Source organism: Choristoneura fumiferana, chromosome 21 (assembly GCF_025370935.1).
Source record: "Choristoneura fumiferana chromosome 21, NRCan_CFum_1, whole genome shotgun sequence".
Lineage (NCBI taxonomy): Eukaryota > Metazoa > Arthropoda > Insecta > Lepidoptera > Tortricidae > Choristoneura > Choristoneura fumiferana.
This window is the reverse complement of record NC_133492.1, coordinates 14,047,291-14,067,149: the sequence shown is the minus strand read 5'-3', so window position 1 is coordinate 14,067,149 and position 19,859 is coordinate 14,047,291. Positions and strand designations below refer to the sequence as shown.

At 40.4% G+C, this 19,859-nt stretch overlaps 2 protein-coding genes across 9 annotated transcripts in view; both read left to right on the top strand.

Annotated features, from left to right (window-relative positions):
• The window catches only part of ash1 (histone-lysine N-methyltransferase ash1), a 59,317-nt gene extending 50,958 nt beyond the window's left edge, over nt 1-8,359 (top strand). For 7 of the 8 annotated variants that reach the window (XM_074104257.1, XM_074104259.1, XM_074104258.1 and 4 more), the window contains 3 exons: nt 70-169; nt 409-732; nt 1,113-1,352. In XM_074104257.1, coding sequence (XP_073960358.1) covers nt 70-169; nt 409-732; nt 1,113-1,261 — 573 coding nt within the window. In that variant the 3' untranslated portion in view covers nt 1,262-1,352. Of the gene's footprint in view, nt 1-69; nt 170-408; nt 733-1,112; nt 1,380-2,419; nt 2,590-3,025; nt 3,129-3,779; nt 3,948-4,323; nt 4,450-4,909 lie in introns of those variants that run through there. The other variant, XM_074104264.1, reaches the window with a different exon arrangement.
• Nucleotides 8,360-17,224: 8,865 nt separating this feature from the next.
• The window catches only part of LOC141439538 (synaptic vesicle glycoprotein 2B), a 49,089-nt gene continuing 46,454 nt past the window's right edge, over nt 17,225-19,859 (top strand). The window contains exon 1 of the mRNA XM_074103829.1: nt 17,225-17,473. The gene's annotated coding sequence lies outside the window, so the exon portion shown is untranslated. The remainder of the gene's footprint in view (nt 17,474-19,859) is intronic.

Below are 19,859 nucleotides of genomic sequence, written 5' to 3'. Positions count from 1 at the left end.
TATTACTATAAGGAGGCTAAATAACTGGTATGGTAGCTAGTTCTAGGCTAATCGGTGCTTTTGTTTTAGGAATATAATTCTGCTAAGGCAGAATTCGTCGAGCAGTTAAACAAAATACTTGGCCCTGACGATCCCTTACCAGCTGGGTTCCTACAGAAAGCCAAACAAGGTATTGCATTTTCAATTGTTCTATAAATATTAAGTTTAAATTCCTGCTCGTATCTTTCTAACAATTCTCAAGCTGCTGTGCTATGCTTGCCAACTAAATTAACCATTTCATAAATTTTCGAAGATGGTAACCAGACTTCAATCTTGCCCTGTGATGCTTCATTCCTCGTAGCCACCGGTTTTCTGGTGACTTTAGTGACGTAACCCCAGTGTATGAACGAATCGCGTTTGTGTGTCCAGAGGAGGTGATAATGTGCATCTGTGGGCTGCACGTGGAAGAGGGTCTTATGGTGCAGTGCGGCGCGTGCGGCGTGTGGCAGCACGCGCGCTGCATGCGCGTCGCGGACACACGCGCGCCGCACCACTGCCACCACTGCCCGCGCCCGCACCAGCACCAGCACCAGCCGGCACACTGCAAGGTAACAAGCTGTGGAGAGCGCTGCTGGTCAGTGCGGCGTGTGGCAGCACGCGCGCTGCATGCGCGTCGCGGACACACGCGCGCCGCACCACTGCCACCACTGCCCGCGCCCGCACCAGCACCAGCACCAGCCGGCACACTGCAAGGTAACAAGCTGTGGAGAGCGCTGCTGGTCTACTGGGATACGGTATGCAGTGGAGGCCGATGGTGTGTTCACTAAACCAAACAAACACTGTGTAACGAATTTGAAAGAAAAACGAAAGTTACGTTCCAATCATGTACAGTCACCAGCATTAATATCTGCCCCAGATGAGCGTGCAAAAATATCTGACACGTCCTTACGGCCCTAGAAATAGAGTCGTATCAGATATTTATGCACGCTTGTTGTGTCAAATATTGGTGCTGGTGACTGTACTAAATGCAACGAAAACAGTACCATATTGTCTTGACGAAGGAGCAAATTTTATAAACGATTAATCGACCGCGAGTACACAAATACCTGACTCAACTTCATTAATCTCATCAGGTCGAACGCGAGATCCCTCTGGAAGAGTGGACGGAGGAAGGCCACCAGTTTTACGTGTCGCTCATGCGGGGCTCCCTGCAAGTGCGACAAGGAGACACGGTGTACGTGTTGCGAGACATCCCCATCGACGCAGCGCGGCCCGACGTTAGCGCCGGCGCCGGCGCGGAGCCCGGGGCCGCCAAGCAGGACTCCCCGAAGACTAAGCGGCCTGACAGAAAGCTCAAGAACATCGCCAAGGGCAAGGGCGAAGAGACTGCTGTGAATAAGGTAGGCTCACTTTGTTTTTGTTTTCTTCAAGTGCCTCATACACAGCGCGACACATGTACAACATTAGGTAACGTGGAGGACTGAGCGTTGCGCCGGGCGGCGTATAAGTCTCCGTGGGCAAAAACCTCCTTTCAAAGTAACAGTGCTTGAGCTGTAGTTCCCACAGGGGCTCAGTACGGAATGGGAACTTAACATACGCCATTGAACTTCTTCGCAGATGCGTGCAGATCTCAGATATAATTTAGAACATAAATTCCCAGAAATCCAACCCGGGTTCGAACCGATGAGGCTGTTTGAGAGGCCACAGATTACCATGTTTATTTTTTTTACCACCACTGTTAATTTAATAATAATATAAATAGGTACCATACGTATAGTAATAAATAACATCACTAAACCTGCCGCCCCGCGCCATGGCTCCCTTGACCCTAGAGTAAACACGCCCCTGGTTGCTTCGGTTGGAAGCGCTCAGCACCGACTGTAAACCCGCGTATTCAAACAAGTCAAAATACACACACACAAACATCATGCCTGCAGGGCTACTACGAAACTCGAAACTCGAAGTTCGTGTCGTGCGGTCCCTTTCGCTCTCGTATTAAATAGTCTAAGTGTCAGAGGGACCGCACGACACGAACTTCGAGTTTCGAGTTTCGTGGTAACCCTGATGTATATTCCCAAATGGGGTAGGCAGAGCACACGAAACGTTACCGCTTCGGAGCCACTTTTAGCAATAAGCCAAAGTAATAATTCTTATTATAATGATCTTTGAAAAATCTCTATAAACTGTGTATTCTGTACTATATTGTATTGCAGTGTTTCCCAAACATTGTTCTGCCATGGCCCGGTAATTTTCACACTGCCCCTTCGTGACCCACTTACTTATACTTTTACGAATATTTACGATGCGTCGATCGATGTAGGTATTATTTTTAAAACAAGGCGGGAATGTTGCGACCCGGTATTTTATTTTGATGGCTCGGTACCGGGTCGCGACCAGGCAAATGGGAAACTGTTGTATTGTATGGTCGTTTGATCTGTAGGAGACGAGCGTCCGCAAGCACACGTACCAGACGATCGGTTCCATTCCGGTGTCGGAGCTGGACATCTTCCGCGTGGAGCGGCTGTGGAAGCACAAGGACACCCAAGAGCGCTTCGTGTACGGACACCACTACCTGCGCCCGCACGAGACCTTCCACGAGCCCACGCGCAAGTTAGTACACCAACAGACCAACACACACCCTGATATTATTATACAGATTATACAACCCACACAAACATCTCCGTGTTATGCATATTATTATGATTGCGAACGACAAGCACGAACTTACCTACTCAGTACATTTCAAGATCCCAAGTACCTGCCAGAATAATCGCAAACTTAAAGAAATCGTAGCGACACAGTGGTATAGCTAGCTATATAGTGATATCTACATAGGTTAGCTATACCGTCGGGCTCGCCAGTATTCTCGATCCCATAGGACTGTGTACTCGTCCTTTTGGGAATAAATAATAGTTAACAGTATTCTTGGTTTGGACTTATCTCTCAGTGACTCTCCCCAAATTAATACAACTCAAAGAAAACTGAAAAATTTATTCGCGAAAGAAAGCTACCACAAAAACTAATTTTACTGACGCTTTTGTGACAGATTCTTCCACAACGAAGTGATGCGTGTGCCGCTTTACGAGGCAGTTCCTATCGAGCTGGTCATGTCGCAGTGCTGGGTTATGGATCTTAACACCTACTGTAAGGTAAGTAATCGTTTATAGCTACATCATAATATTTAAATCCGATAATATTACTTACTTAGAGGCAGATAGTTGAGAAAATACTAACACAAGAGGTAGGTATACAGTAATAGGACTTCATATTTCAAAGCTCTCTAAGTTGCCAAGGCAGATATAATATACTTCTGATATTGCAGGTGTTTATGGGTAAACTCGTATAATCACGGGACGTACTTGCTTGCTTCATATCATAATAACAGTACCTTGGCTACAGCTCGGTAACCAGCGTTTTCCTTGAGATAAGATCAAGCTAGATTGATTTTTCATCCCCAATAACCCCTACATACCAAATTTCATCGAAATTGTTGGAGCCCCGAAATATATATATACAAGAAATGCTCGTTTACAGATATTAGACATGTTTTCTCTAACAATAAAAAATAAAATGGTTTATTAAAAACAAATTACAAATAGGATTTCCGCTAGTTCCACACTAGGCGAAGACAGTGTCTATAGAATAAAAATAAATTGCAGAATATATGTAAACATAACATTTGAGAATGGCTGCATCAATTTAGCTAATTCTTCTCTTTGTGTGAATGAAAATGTAAAAAAAAAAACAGTTGGCAAGCTAAACAGCTAGTCGTAAGTGATGTGGCGTGTGGCGTGTGGCAGGGCCGTCCGGTGGGCGCGGGCGAGGCGCACGTGTACATCTGCGAGCTGCGCGTGGACCGCACGGCGCGGCTGTTCACCAAGATATCGCGCCCCAAGTACCCCATCTGCACCAAGGCGTACGCGTTCGACCATTTCCCTGAACGGCTCAAGATCACCAGGACCTATGCGGTGAGTCTATTATAACAATACAACAATACATGTTCACACCCGTATATTCTTCAGTCTGACTCTTGTTTTTTTGACTATTGCAACAAATTCCAGGTGTTGCAGATGTTTATGGGCGGTGGTGATCTCTTACCATTAGGAGACCCATACAAGCCTCAATGTGGTGCCAATTGTATTATTTTTTTACAATTGTGTAAATTGAGATTTGCAGTGTAAATGGAAATGATCTGTAATATTGTGTTTGGAAATACTGTAAAGTGTATCTGATTGCAAGTACTGTTGAGATTCCGTCAAACCATTTTGACTCCTGATCTGCCATAGAACATTCACATAGTACCTAAGTGTAATTCCCCTGTCACGCTTGAACTTTCAATTGCAGCCTCACGAAGTGTCGCCGGAGTACTTGAAGGGGCGCGCGGCGAAGAATGCGGCGCCGGCCGACAAGGCCAAGCCCGCCGCCAAAGACACCAAAAAGAAGCCGCTCGCTATCACCTACCCGGACAAGGTGAGCTTGGGTTTGTTAGGTTTTGAGCGAGGTTACCACTGGATCACAAGACGACACTTGCCTCTAACAAAAATTTGCACAATCTAATATTTTGCAAACAGATTTCTAAATCGTCTTAGCAAGGTTATGTTTTTGAAAGACCTATCCAACGATACCCAATACTATAAGGTTTTGACGGGAAAAATGTATCCCCACTTTATGTGTAGGGTAGGTACAGTCGCCATCAGATATTTCGGAGCGGCCAAGGTAGTCAAAAATATCGGAGAATGCACTCTAATGTCAAGGTATCATGCTCCGATATTTTTGATCACCTTGGCTGCTCCGAAATATCTGATGGCGACTGTACCTACCTACCCTAAAAAAAATTATATGTAAAAGCTAAACCGTGGAGGAACGGCCATGGCAACACTATAAGTTTCTTAAAGGACAACGAAATCCTAAAACAAGTATTCATCCCCAGACCGGTGTGAACGGTGGCTCGGCGCGTCCCCCGCGCGAGCAGCAAAAGGAGCGCGTGAACAGCATCGCGCGGCGGCTGCTGGCGCGGGGCGGGCCGCGCGCCGCGCTCGACGCCTCGTACCTGCTGGCGCGCCGGCCGCGCCCGCCGCCGCGCGCGCCCTGACAGCGGCGCGCCTGCGCCACCTGCCTCACCTGCCGCCACTGACTGCTCTGACCGAACTGACCGAACTGACCGCTCACCACCAACTTGACCGGACCGCACCTCTGATAACATCGCAATGACGCTCGCAATACTTGCCGGTCGTCACTTGTCATCTACCCGCGTCGAGCCGCCTTTATCATACTATGTGAATGAAGTCTATGAAAGCAGGTCTCATTTCAAGCAGTGAAGTTGGTGGCACCATTGGCGTCGAAGGGTTAATGATATCTTAGTTCTCTTTTTCTTAGTTGGCACCATCGTCTGTCTAGTATTATGCTCAGTTGATTTTTAAGAAAAGTGTATTTTGATTCAGTCAATTCTGAACGACTTGAAAAAATAATGACCCGCAGAGAGTGAAGTTTTTTATTGTATGCATTCGTTCTTCTGAAAGATGGTGGGTTGAGGCAGCACGCATATAAACCGAGTAACGACATCAAGATCAAGAACTATGAATAAAAAAATATTCTGATTTGGCAACTTTCGAAAGACTCAAATAAAGTAATGAGTGTCGTAACTGAGAGTATTTAACTAATTAAATCCAGATCATACAGAGTAATCTTCACGTCGGTTGAGCAAGTGTTAACTTTCTATCGAAAATTTTGTAATTATAGAAATGCCGCGGAAAACTATATCACATGTTGTGTCCCTTGTGCCGCGTGTCTCTCATTAAGTATCGCGAACCCGATGGAGAAGGTTCAACAACTGGAGCCGCTTTAAATACGCTTTTGAATGTCTCGCGTGTGATAATTCATACGTGAATAATTTAATCATGTCTGTAGCTATACATGAAATTTATGAAACTCTTAATTATGAATTCTAGATGAACTATGTATGTTTGTGGCTATAAACTCGCAAGCAGCTTCCCTTGTACAATATAGTTGTTTACAATTAATTAAATATCCTTAGACTTATCAAGTTATTGTATTGAACGTCGTTAAATGTAAATAGTGTAGCACAGCCACGATTATGTAAACTTTATAGCAGCTGGTAGTTAGTAAATCTGAACATTTTGTTAATGTATTTAAGCAATCATATGTCGATGATGCATAGTTGTCTATTATAAGGTACATAACTCTTCCGAAAATGTAACTATGATGCCTATTCTTTGTGTATAATGTTTCTGTGTCCTGGCACAATTGTTTCAAAGGTAGCCACGGATATTATGTATTTCGTGATATTGAGGTGTACCAGGGGACTCCAAATATTTAGCTTAGGGACCACGTAGATTAAGGGGCTGTTTCACCATCCATTGATTAGTATTAACTGACGGTTAAATGTTATGCCGTCCCCGTCTATTCGAACAAAACAAATAGAGACAGCATCACATTTAACCGTCAGTTAACACTAATCAATGGATGGTGAAACAGCCCCTAAGTCTCCACCAAATCCTGAGGCCCAAGATCACGCGGTTTCGTAGCTAATGTTCAGCTACCGCCGGCCGGACTGGAGATGCTAGCAGGTCTTTATTTGGAGCCTCCTATCGTATACCGTGGACGGATGCACGTCCAGGCAGCGGTGTCGCGGTGGCCGTTCCCCCCTGTTGTAACATTCCGCTAGCGTACGGTCTACTGCGCGGGTCGCTGCAGAATCTCTTGTCTTTTGTATGTCAGGTAGCTCTAAACGGCGTCGTTTTCGATGGTATAAAGTATTTTTGTAAAAAATATTATTATTCGTTAGCTATCTTAAGAAATCAATTGTTTGTGTGTGACGTACGCGTTGAGTATGTCTTATTATATTAAGTTCTCTCCGTCTAATTTACTTTGGTTATTAATTTATTTACATCACCTAAGCTAATTAAGTGTTTCGATAAGATATTGTCGTATTTACGTATGTAATCTCGAGTACATTTTTAGCGTGGTAAGGAGTTTAATGTTTGTTACGCTTGCCGTGCGCCGAGCCGACAGGCGGGCTGCGTCATGCGGATCACATGCAGTAAAATGTTTGTTTAAATCAGATGTATAATAGTATTTTTACATTAGTGAATATTGTTATAGCGTACGTAAGAATAGTTGTGTAGGTTAATGAAATGACTAGTTAACGACCACTGGTGCGAACTGATGTTGAATGTTGCAGAGTTTAGATAGAGGTTACATACAGAAGAGTTGTTTGGAAGGTTGTTAATTTAGTATTAGTGATTAATCATTTTATTATTTTTAATCATCTTCCGTTAGCGTATTTTAATGGAATAAAAGGATCGCTTCTCAGTAATCTGGCCATTTTTTGATGAATTGCGTTCGTTTACGATGCTTAGGCTAAGATCGCGTACATGGGCCTTACTCACGTCACGCACTTTAATCTCTCTATTTTTCTAATATACTTTTTGATAAGTTGTACATATTGTAGATGTTAAGGCGGTTGGTTGTTTTGTGTTGAATGCGAAGAATAATATATTGCTTAGTTTACGGATCTTGCGTTAGTTGTAGTGTCTCTGCTTCGTTCGTCGCCTCGGCCGCGCTCTTCGCTAGCCTTGCTATTGTGATCACAGAGAACAAAACTGTTTTTGTTTCTAATTTATTTGTAAATTACTGTTAGGTTTTTTACACCATCTTGCTTTATTATTTATCTTTTTTTTTTTTTTAAGATACTTTAATACCTTTTGCTTTTTTGCATTCTCATGCGAACGTGTGGACCGTCGTCAAGGTGTCAATATACTTAGATTGATCCCAAAATGTAATGTGATCGTGCAGTGTTCCGAATCGCCCGTGCTGGAATCAACGGGCCTTTGGTCATTTATGAGTAAAGCTTTGCTTCAATCTACTTGAATACAAAATATAGAGTGCACTTAGACAAATATCCATTCATAGACATAATATTGTTGTTGACTTGTGTAAATATATTACATTCTGAATCCAGAGATATGAAATATTTTACGATCGCTGATTTTTTCTCATGCACTTCGTGTATTTAGAAGTTTCGCCTTGTAGGTAAATAATAATAGGTCAAGAATTAATCATCCATATCTCTACGACATTGTGCACCTTTGCATCCTGATTGTACTTAACTAGCTTAAATAGTTTACTAGCCAATAAACGATTATATTTTGTAGATGGCGGTAGTTTACTTTTACAATTTTTGGGATCACAACATTCTATCCGCTATTTCGAAAATCAAAATTTATAAACCTGGTAAACCTTTTACTACTGAGTTGATAAGTGTATCGAGCAGCTTTACTATTTATATCATTTTGTTTTAAGATGCCATTTGTTGTAACTCATGTTGTAATATTAAAATGAAAATCTGGATCAAACACTTTATTTTGATTTCATTTCCTTCAAATCCTTATTTTACGTCTTTACCTAACGTTTTATATTTTAAAAAATAAAAGGCATAAAGCTGCATCATGTTAATTAAATACTAAAATTGTCTTGATATACGACACAAACCGAGTATTTTTTTTATGAAAATCGAAGGGAATGGTATTGGTTTTTGCTGAATTTTAAAGCCTGTGCCGTTTAAAACGTGACTGAGCCTATTTAGTAAGGAACGACCATCTGAGGTATTAGAAGTAGAGTAACCACATTTTTCCTTTAATTTTCGGGATAAAAAGAATCTCAAACTTTTTATTAGCATACTATAATTTGATAAGATGTTCTTTCGGCTGTAACTCGCTTTAAAATAACAAAAAACAGAAAGAAATCAACTCAAAATGTTCTCTACTATACTAAAATGAAATTTGCAGTCTCGAATGTAATCAATCAACTCTTAAAGAAAAAACTGAAGTTCAATCAAAAAATCAGCTTTATTGGCTTAAAATAACTAAGTAACAGTCCCTATCAACAGTCTTAACTTTTATTAATTAGTGAGTCCAAACACTTGTGATGCAAACAGTACTTAGGTAGGTACTACATATACATTTGATAATGCTTCCTTAGAGTACGAAAGATAGGGTAGGAAATGAGGGCTATCGTTTTTTATCCTACTAGATGGCGCCACTGTTGCGTGAGGTTTTAAGTGTGGCTTTCAAAGTTATTACGGGCGTGAAAACAAAGTTTAGATTAAAATCATATTTAATACATCTACACAGTCTTGCGTAGTTCCGTTTTGTTCGGAAAAAAGGGAGGACAAAAGTTTTCGAAAGACAAAACTGTCTCAAAACACAGACATTCATTGCCCCTTATCGCATAATTGCCATAATTAATTTCAGGTAATGCAAAATATTCACAAAATTATTCTAATTACAAATAAACCCGCGTAGCTCACCCAAAAACTATGAGATTTGACATTTCGGAGACCCCACGCTACACTAGCGCCTCTAGCGGCGAATTCATACGCGATAGCCTTATTCTTTCTCTTCCGGAAATTCCTATAAGTGCGTTTGTAGTGATGCACCATCGTCCTGTTGGCAAAAATAATATGGTCAACTTACTTCCACAGGTAGATCAGTTACGAACGGTGGATAGTTATTTGGTACTAGAATATAGTCTCAAAAAGCCCGTTTTTTTAAAACATCAAAATCTAATTCAAAATAAACGTCTAAAATTATTTGACCCAGCGTATGAAACTCCCGAGAATATGTACTTTTACCTAAAAGTAAGCTTTTATTTACTATATATACCTATATATAGTAAATAAAAGCTTAAATCACTAACAGACACATCCGAGTAGAAGTTTGAGACATCCCGCCGCATTGAATTTTCACCCACACAAATAATATTTTTTTACGACATCGTGCCTTGCCGCGTTAGATTTAGTGTTACCAGACGAAAATTTTATTTACTACCATTTCCACGACAAAAAATATGAGGAATCTTTTTTACGAACAGTCGCCCCGTTCTACGGTAACTATTACTTATGATACCAAAAGCATTGAAATGATCATATGTCCTTGCTAATTGTTACTATTTGCTGTGACTTATTTTTGAAAAGTGTTTTTCAATAAAAAGACACGTCAAGATCGCTTACTGATGCTAAAAAAACGAAGTATAGTCGCCTCGACACATGACACTTTATTCAATGAAAAGAGATGCGGTCATCCTTAACTTTTCTACAACGGCAGTGAATACGTCCGTCAGAGAGTACAGTCTAATACAAATATATCGATACTGCTAAACTTACAAAAATAAATAAACACGACCTTAATGCCAAGTTAAGTCGTAAATAAATAGTGGACATAATTAAATCACTGGGCACATGCACATAATCAATATAATAATAATCTCTGTACAACACCGTTACCATTTTAACCCTTTTCCAGGCATAGTGCCACCACATAAATTTACATAAATATTAGACTACTGAAAAGTGAATATGGTGCGAAATCAATTGAAGTCGTTAAAAATTATTCGTTTTTAAATCAATCCCTTATAGGTAAACAAGTACCTGGCCGACCGAGCTTTTCTCGGGCTAAAACTCGATAACAAGCGTTTTCCCAGAGATAATAAGAGCAAGCTCCAAGCTAGATTGATTTATCATCCCTGAAAACCCCTACATACCAAATTTCATCGAAATCGTTGGAGCTGTTTCCGAGATCCCCAAAATATATATTATATATATATATATATATATGTATGAATATATATATGTGTAACCTTTTCGCCGCCACGTCAAATACTAAATACATCATCCATACGCCAGGCTTCCATATTGCAATGCCTTAAATTGAACCTACGAACGAACGAAGGTTAGTTTTGCATTGAAGTAATGAACGTAAGTACATATAGGTCGTTGGCGTGGAACCTGTGGTGCGTATATATGCGTCGTTGGCGTAGAAAAGGTTAAAGGTAGGTATAAGAATATGTAGCGTATCTAAATTCGCGGGGCCTGATACTTAATGCTCCGTTAGGAGAAGTATTTCTTCTTCATTGGTAGGAGAGGGTCCGTACCCTGTGAGGGATTCAATGCCAATAGATATTTAGTAAGAAGAAAGCTATGACAGGAGCTAAGGAGAGCTATGCATTACAATAGATGAGCGAGTATAATATGTTTGGAGAGTGAAGAGCATCTAGTACTATCTCTAGGTACTCCATCTCAGTATGCTAATTATGAATAAGGTAATAATGTTTATTCAGACTTATGTTGACACGTTCGGCTCCGGTAACGATCCACTTAAGCTCTTACGCTATGCCTACGCATATCCCCCAGCAGTCACTTCTATGCCAGTGACACGTTTACGTGCCACAGACGTAACACATTTCGGTGTCAGTAACACAACGTTTGCGATCAAAAATTCTTCCTATGCACCGGTGACGGTGACACGCATCCGTGTCAACATAATTCGTACCTCCTAAAGGCTGGCATAGCGTAAGGGCTTAGCGGAACGTTGCCGGAGCCGAATGTGACGATCCACTAAGCTCTTACGCTAAGCCTACGCATGTCCACAGCAGTCACAAATACGTGTCACTGGCATAGGTAAAAATAGAAAAAAGTCACAGACGTTGTGTCTTGGGGCCGAAAGTGTAAGGAGTGTAAGGAGGATGGGCAGATTTGTATGGAGTCTGGCCTAGGAACAAAAAACGACAAGCCATATAATTGGAAAGGTTTTTTCATACCTAATCTACAACTTTTTGTATCGCGGGAAATCTCGAATCGATGTGTAAAAAAAGTTATGGCAAGAAAAAAAACATTCCATCAATGAGCTTATTTTTATATTGGTTTTAGTTCTTTACAACGGTTTTAAACGCTTTATCATATAAATGATATAAATACTTACATAAAAGGGTGAAGCCAGACGAGCTTAATTTTTTGAGTTGTGAGTCGCGGAGGTGTTTTCGGTCGCGTACCTAACTATTTGTGCTGACTCAAAATGAGTCTCAGTCTTATACGCGACTCACAACTCAAAAAAAAAGTACGCTTGTCTGGCTTCACCCTAAGAAAACACGAGTACCTATCAAACAATAAATAACAAAGCCAACCTACTTTTATGCAGCGACAACTTTTTCCACACAAAGATTTGGGACTTCCTGCCATAGTAATATTACATTGTGTCTTAAGGGCGGTAAATAAGGAATTACAAATATTATTAAGCTATTGTGTGTGGGAGTACGAGATTCATTCAAATGTGAGGCACACGTGCAGCGCCTTGCGTAGGTAAGCTGATCGCTAGTAAACAAACGGGGCGCTTCAGGCCGCGGCGTGTCCAGTTCCCACGCCGCTGCCGCCTCAGCGAAACGGGAGCCACGGCCACACCAGCCCAACCCCACCAGTTCCTCCACCTACAAGTGCCTAGCTGCCACGTGTCGCAGTATAACCGTTTCAACAGTCCCGTTAATACTGTCTACGAAAATAGATTTAACTTGCCATAGAATACGACTTGTTATTCTTTTTAAATCGCATGACCGACATCCGCTTATAATGAATGACAACCATTAATATTCATCCGCATCCTAGACAACCGCAACGGATTCAGTTTCGCAAAAAATGGTACTTAATTACACATTATCAATTTTTACACACCTTTCATGAGCGCCGTTAACTTTACGTAACATTATTTTTGTTATTTTCGTTATAGACGATTCTCGAGAATTACCGGGTCACTGGTAGACTGACCGTGGCGGTGTCTTTAGAGTCGTCAGCACCCGTAATTTGCTTTAACATTGACCTTAAAGTAACAATTCACATTTACGATTCTCGGGGCGGCGGCGGCCGCGGCAGGCCCCTCAGGCCACTCGCAATGAGAAGATTGGGCCCAGCGTCCGCCCGCATGCTGTCTCCGTCTCACCAAAATAATGTAATAATGTAATGATGCGTAATATTCCCTTACTTATCGCCTTGCGTGAAGCATCTGAAAACAGGTACAAAGTAGTTATCTAAACAAAAACATTCCATGCGGCAGCATAAATAAACATTAGCAAAAACGCTACCGAACGTGGGTAGAACCTACCTCGCTACTTGCCAAATACAAAACAAAAAACAAAGTGCTACTGGCTCTAGGATATTGTGTTATGTATGTAAGTAATTTAAACGATTTCGTAGTGGTGTTTAATAGAACCCAAGGCATGAGATGGAGCTAGGATGTTTATGCCAAGCTATTTAGGTGTAAGTAATAAGTAAGTAGGTAAACTTTGAAATTCGGCCCATATTAGGTAAATAATTAAAGTATCTTAACCTTAAGACCCTTATCAGAAGGTCCTTATCAGATAAAAATAATAATCTTTTAAGAATTTCACTAAACAACCTAACAAATTCGTGTACCGTTTGTAGTCAAGTTGACTATATAAGTCAATAGTGATTCTTAATATATTTATTGAAACTGCGTGCATGTAGACGTACTTGCCTATGTAGTTACGCAGCTACCCAGCTGCTGTAAACTCTCGACGGACGATTGAATCATTACAAACCGTCGTAACTTCTTTTGTTCGCTGCTAATGTGATTGAATGAAAACATTTAAGTAGTTATTAATTTATGTCATTTATTAACTACATTCAACACTTACACGTAGTATGAAAGAGAAATTACGCCTTAAAGGTGCACTTCTATTAGCCTATCTAGCTATTATTCCTATCTAGCTTTTTAGATACCTACATCCATACTAATATTATAAATGCAAAAGTGTGTGTATTTGTGTGTTTGTATGTTTGTCCGTCTTTCATGTCGAAACGGAGCGACGGATCGACCTCATTTTTGGCATAGAGATAGTTTATAGGCCAGAGAGTGACATAGGCTACTTTTTATCCCGGAAAAATGCACAGTTCACGAGGTAACAGCGCGGCAATAACCGAATTCCACGCGGGCAAAGCCGAGGGCAAAAGCTTGTTATACATAACTCAAAATCTTACCTATACCTTTAAAGGAACAATTCTTGTTTATATTTTTCGGGAAACTCGGAAACGGCTCTAACGATTCGATGGAATTTGGTATGTCGTGGTTTTCAGGAGTGAACAATCGATCTAGGACCTAGAACCTAGATTCTAGGTTAATCTAATTTCAGGAACAACGCATGTTTCCGAGTTTTAGCCCGTGCGAAGCTCGGTCGCCCAGGTCCTGTTACTAAAGTGAGACACTGATCTTTCAGTGTACCGTTCATTTATTATTACTTACGACCAAATAGTACCTACCTACCTACTTCGATAAAGTAAATTTGCAAGCACTAAGATTAGAGACATAATATGAATTGCATGAAAATTGGCGCGGGTAATTTTTATGCTATGTTCTAATGAAATCCACTATGTAATTTTTGGGAATTCCCCTGAGCAGGATTTCCCAAACTTATTTGTACTGTGACGCCCTTGGGCCTTTGCCATTTTTTACGTCGCCCCTCAACCCAGCCCCCGAAAATACTTACCAATTACTATAGCTATAGCTATAGCTATCCTATAGTAGTAGTAGCCTATAGTAACAGGTTATCAGAAAAACACTATTTGGACATACGAATGTTTGTTCTCGGGTCTTGGGTGTTAAATATGTATTGTATTTAAGCATGTATCTATCTATATAATTATATTTATCCGTTGCTAAGTACCCATAACACAAGCTTTGCTAAGCTTACTTTGGGACTAGGTCAATTGGTGTGAATTGTCCCGTGATATTTATTTTATTTATTTATATTTTTTATTAGAAAATAAGAACGAAATCAAAACATGCAAAACACACGACACCCCTGGGACCTGGGACAGTGACGCACAGTTTGGGAATCCCTGCACCTGAGTATTAAGGAAAAACCCAGATTTACAGTTAAATAAACTGTCGGATGCGAAAACTTTTAAATGTCATAGCGAAGTTTTTTCAGTAATTTGTACGCAGGATGATAATAATAGTCTTCTCCTATTCCTATACTGTAATCTGTAGCATACCTACATAACAAGATTCTGAAAAAAACTATATTGTCTATTCCCCATAGCAGTACGTATCGTAATGTTGCTAAAACGATACTGCAACTAAGTACTTACTTTTTAGGGTTCCGGAGCCAAAAAGGCAACCGTAACCTTTATAGTTTCGCCATGTCTGTCTGTCTGTCCGTCTGTCCGTCCGTCCGCGGCTTTGCTCAGGGACTATCAATGCTAGAAAGCTGTAATTTTGCACGGATATTTATATGTAAACTATGCCGACAAAATAGTACGATAAAAATTCAAAAAAACATTTTTTTAGGGTACCTCCCATAGACGTAAAGTGGGGGTCATTTTTTTTTCTCATCCAACCCTATAGTGTGGGGTATCGTTGGATAGGTCTCTTAAGACCATTAGGGGTTTGCTAATACGATTCTTCGATTCAGTGATTTGTTTGCAAAGACCTATCCAACGATACCCCACACTATGGAGGTACGTCTATGGGAGGTACTCCAAAAAAAATTATATTTTATTTTTTTATTGTTTTTTTGTTGTGTATTGTGTTTTGTTGTGTTTTTTGTTGTCGGCATAGTTTACATGTATATTCGTGGAAAATTACAGCTTTCTAGCATTGATAGTCCCTGAGCAAAGCCGTTTTTGCAATTTTGGCTACGGAAACCTAAAAAGCTCGTGGTATCTATTTCTTACGATGTTCGCTAAAGCTCACATCGTAACTCACGCCATTCACCTTTTTTGAACCCTGTGATACAAACTGTTGCAAAAAATACTATTATGTAATTAACAATATAATTAATGATATGTGATAACCTTCTTTTAATGTTTTTATTTTAAACATGAAACTACCGTGAGACTCACTCATATTAAATGATATTATAACGGATAACTCACGTCTTAAACCGAGTTTAGCTCGACATGTTTCGGGCTATTTCGTAGCCCTTCCTCTCAGGAGCACGCGACTCGGCGGCTGCCGCAACACGCACACTACGCGCCACCGCTCTGCTCGCGCGACTGTCCGACGAAACTAACACCGGCGCACAACTACCCGCATTTTTATCGTCATTTTTATTATCAATGTCTAATGTAGGGTAGCACACAACACTAACAACATCGCTTCGTAAAGGCACGTTCACACCAACCAATGACGCAGCACGAGTATTTAATACTGTTTTCCATCTCGGGGGTACCGACCAACCGCAATCCCGGTTAAAATTCGGATGACGACTAATCTCAATGGCTTCACGCACTTTCCGCGGAATGAAAAACTTTTCTCTCGCAAGTACAGACACCTTATCAAACCTGCTGTAATGCGTCAAATCCGAGTCCATTGAATGCTCGGTCACAGCAGAGCCCCTGTCGTCCTGTTTCCTCATACTGCGTTTTTATTTTACATGAAATTTAGCATTGCGTTTCTAGCTGACTTTTTAGGTAGGTATTGAAAAGGTATTTTAAATCGCACAACATCTCGGAAACTAATAATTTTTGGACAGGGTACGGCATTACCTTTTGGCTGCACCTGAGGAGCGCTTTGAAAGAAATGTATTGTATTCAATATCCAATCACGCTGTATACCTAAATATACATATACAAAATACACTGTAAATAATACCTACTAACTTATTTTTTTTTATTCGACTGGATGGCAAACGAGCAATGACGAGCACATGCAAATGCACGCTCGAAATTATTAAGGCTCTGTCAAGTGCCAATAAAATAATTGATTAATTGCAACCATAACTAATTAGCTAGGTAATTATTAATTAGCCTTGTCATGTTTTCTCGCAAATCGTTATCTTCCTACCCTGCCTCAGTGCACGCGACTGCCTGTACTGAAAATAGCTCGGTCCTATTTATTTTCGCATAGTTTTTTTCTTGTTACGCTTTATCCTGAAATTGGCAGTGCTCGGCGCCGGCAGGATTATTTTCAGGATGGTGCATTGTATCTTGCATCTACATATAAGGAGGTCTCTTTTTGTATTTTAGTCTTGTTCTATATATTTTATTTTACGCCAGAGTGGTGTTGTGTGGGGTGTGAAACCCCGGGCGCCTATGGCAGTGCTTGATAGAGGCTCTATTGTGCCGGTAGCACGCAGTACGTAGTAAATTAATACAGCATTGCTCTTCTTTCAGGAGACAATTAATAGGCGTCGTAAAGGGCCATTGTCTAGCTGAGACAGGCCATTATTATCAATAAGTAACTAGTTATTGTCCAGAGGAAGAGTCGAAGACAAAGCTCTTCCCGGCTGTCGTGAACTGACGTCATATAGACATGAGTAATGCGGTCCAGTGGAACAAATAACATTATTCCATAAAGTGAAATTATATGTAGGGTCGGCACGTAGTCGGCAGCAGGACGTGCAATCCCGTGCTATTATGTTGTCGGCGCGGCGCGCGCGCTGCCACAAGTACGCAGCCACAACGCGCCGACGCACGCCCCCGAATCACTGTTGTGGATTCAGATTATTAACTTATCCGAGCCGATTCAATTAATCACGCGCAGTTCGATTCGGACGTAAAGAAGTTGTCGATAATAGTTTGTACCCGAGAGTGAACGATCCGAGGCATGATAACGAGCGCGCGTCGCAGCAGCTCTAAAGGAACCGCGTTCAAGTTTCCATCACCTCGCCGTGGAATAATTATGCCCTGGTAAGTTAGCGATGCCGTCTAATGCTTGGAGCGCCGAGCCTTATCGATGTTTTCGTGGAGCTGGCGTAAGTCTTGCAAATAAAATGTTAAAATACTTTCATGTGTTCGGTAAGTAGCAGGCAGGCACTTCGGTGACCAATATTGTTCGTTTTGAGTGCAGCGATACAATACCTCACGTCACGTATATTTCAACATTGTACAATTCTAGAGCGAGGCCTCGATGGGCACATCACTTCCGTTTGATTGGTTCTCAATAGAACTAAAATTTATTTTTTGGTGTATATTTTCGCAAATTGGTGACAAACGACAAGTCACGACACACTAAGCACGAAACAAAAAAAATCCAATAGCATATGACTTTAAGGAATGGCCATATGTTACGGAACCCGAATGATAGTCAAGAATCGTTTTCCGCGTTGAGTGATTATGCATATCCTAAGGTTTTTTTTTTACATAAAAACGCCAAGTGATTTGTTTACTAAATGATGTAGCCACTAAACTTAATTTTAGATAAATTCTCAACTGCTTTTGCTTTGCAGTCCTTCATCGAAAGGGGAAATTTCTTTTGAACACTAATATTTTCTACGCATTTCAAATAATAAAATATTTATTTATTAGCAATAGTTTTTATTTTTATTTTCTGTACATATTTATGTATCGGAGATATACGCAGGTTTTTTTTTAAAGTAGGCCGAAACAAATTTTAGAACTTTGACACATTATTAGTTTGCATTTAAGAGCTAAGTAACTTAATCATACCACTCGAAAGCGGTGAAAAATAAGTTCAAAGTAGGTAATTGTCTTTTACAAAGCTCTTTAATTGATTTTTGACCCACTCCCAGTGGTCAGATTAGGAAAAATCAATTACCGCCAGCAAAAAACGTAGAGTCTAAATTGAAGAAGAGATTAGTAAAATACAATTTGGTGCTGGTAATGTATGTTTTAGGTACGTATGACTACGTTTATGACTGTCACGAGCTGACGAGGGCATTGTCGGGCTGTCACCAGGTAGGTACCGCTTCGAGTCATCAAACCACACCATGCACGCGTTTACCTACTCTACGTGTACATGTTAGATGAAAAACACAGTCATAATGGTCCCACTAATACGAGTATTATACGAGTAACCTACCTATAAATGCGAAAGTTTTGTCTGTTTGTTTTGTTTGTTACCTTTACACGTCTAAACCGCTGAACCGATTTAGATGAAATTCAGTATACAGATAGTTTGAGTCCCGGGGAAGGACATAGGATTGTTTTTATCCCGGAAAATTGTATAGTTCCCGCGGGATAGCGATTACCAAATTCTACGCGGATGGAGTCAAGGATAATGCCTATTATAAATGCGAAAGGTTTATTTTGCCACTTATTCCCATTTAGCTAATAAATTCATACCCATTCAAAAATTACAGCTTTCTAGCATTAACCCTACTTACAGAACAGCCATTAAGAAAAGTCTGAAAACCTTTTTTTATATCAGTCTGTCTATGTAACTAACAAATCTAAAATGACCGCACATTGCGTAGGTAGGTACATTTTGCTTAGGAGTTCTGCTAAAATTGGATATCCTTAGATACAAATTTGTACGGAACTTTCACACTGCTCGAGTCCGACTCGCATTTATTTGGCCAGTTTTTTTGTTGTATCGCGTCCTGGAATTATTGCTTTATGACTTCGACTATCCCTATTGGATCACAATTCAAGTCCGGTCGACAAAAAATCTAAGTAAAAACTCTTTAAAGCAAACCTTATTAAAGATTTAAAAAAAAAATTAGCAATTTTGCTATAAAAACGTCTCTATTGTTTCTTTTGGTTCGCGATTACGTTAATGTTATTTGGTTTTAATTTTATCAATTATTATAAATCACTTTATGAACATAGATCTGTGGAACTATTTTGCATTGAATGGCATGACTCGAAAAATTAAAATTTTTTCACCTCACTAGCTCAAAAAGGCTGCGTTTCTCCTTCGAAATCTGCGTGGAAAAACGCTTTTTCCCCTTTAGGGCGGAAAAGGTTTTTGAAATTCGATCATTATGGTGAACTGCGGGGCTACTACGAAATTCGAAATTCGTATCGTACCGTCCCTCTCACTCTCGTATTAAATACGGGACGGCAAGTACGAAGTTTGAATTTTGCACTTTGCTTCTTTTAGCTTTTTCTTTCGATTAGAAAAAAATGTGATGCCGTCTCCGTCTATTCGAACAAAACAAATAGAGACGGCATCACATTTAACCATCAGTTAACACTAATCAATGGATGGTGAAACAGCCCCTAAGTATGACAAAATACACTTACCTAACGTGTATGGGAGGTACCCTAAAATTTTTTTTTTTGGTCCATTTTGTTGGCATGATTGCTACATATATCCGTGCAAAATTACAGC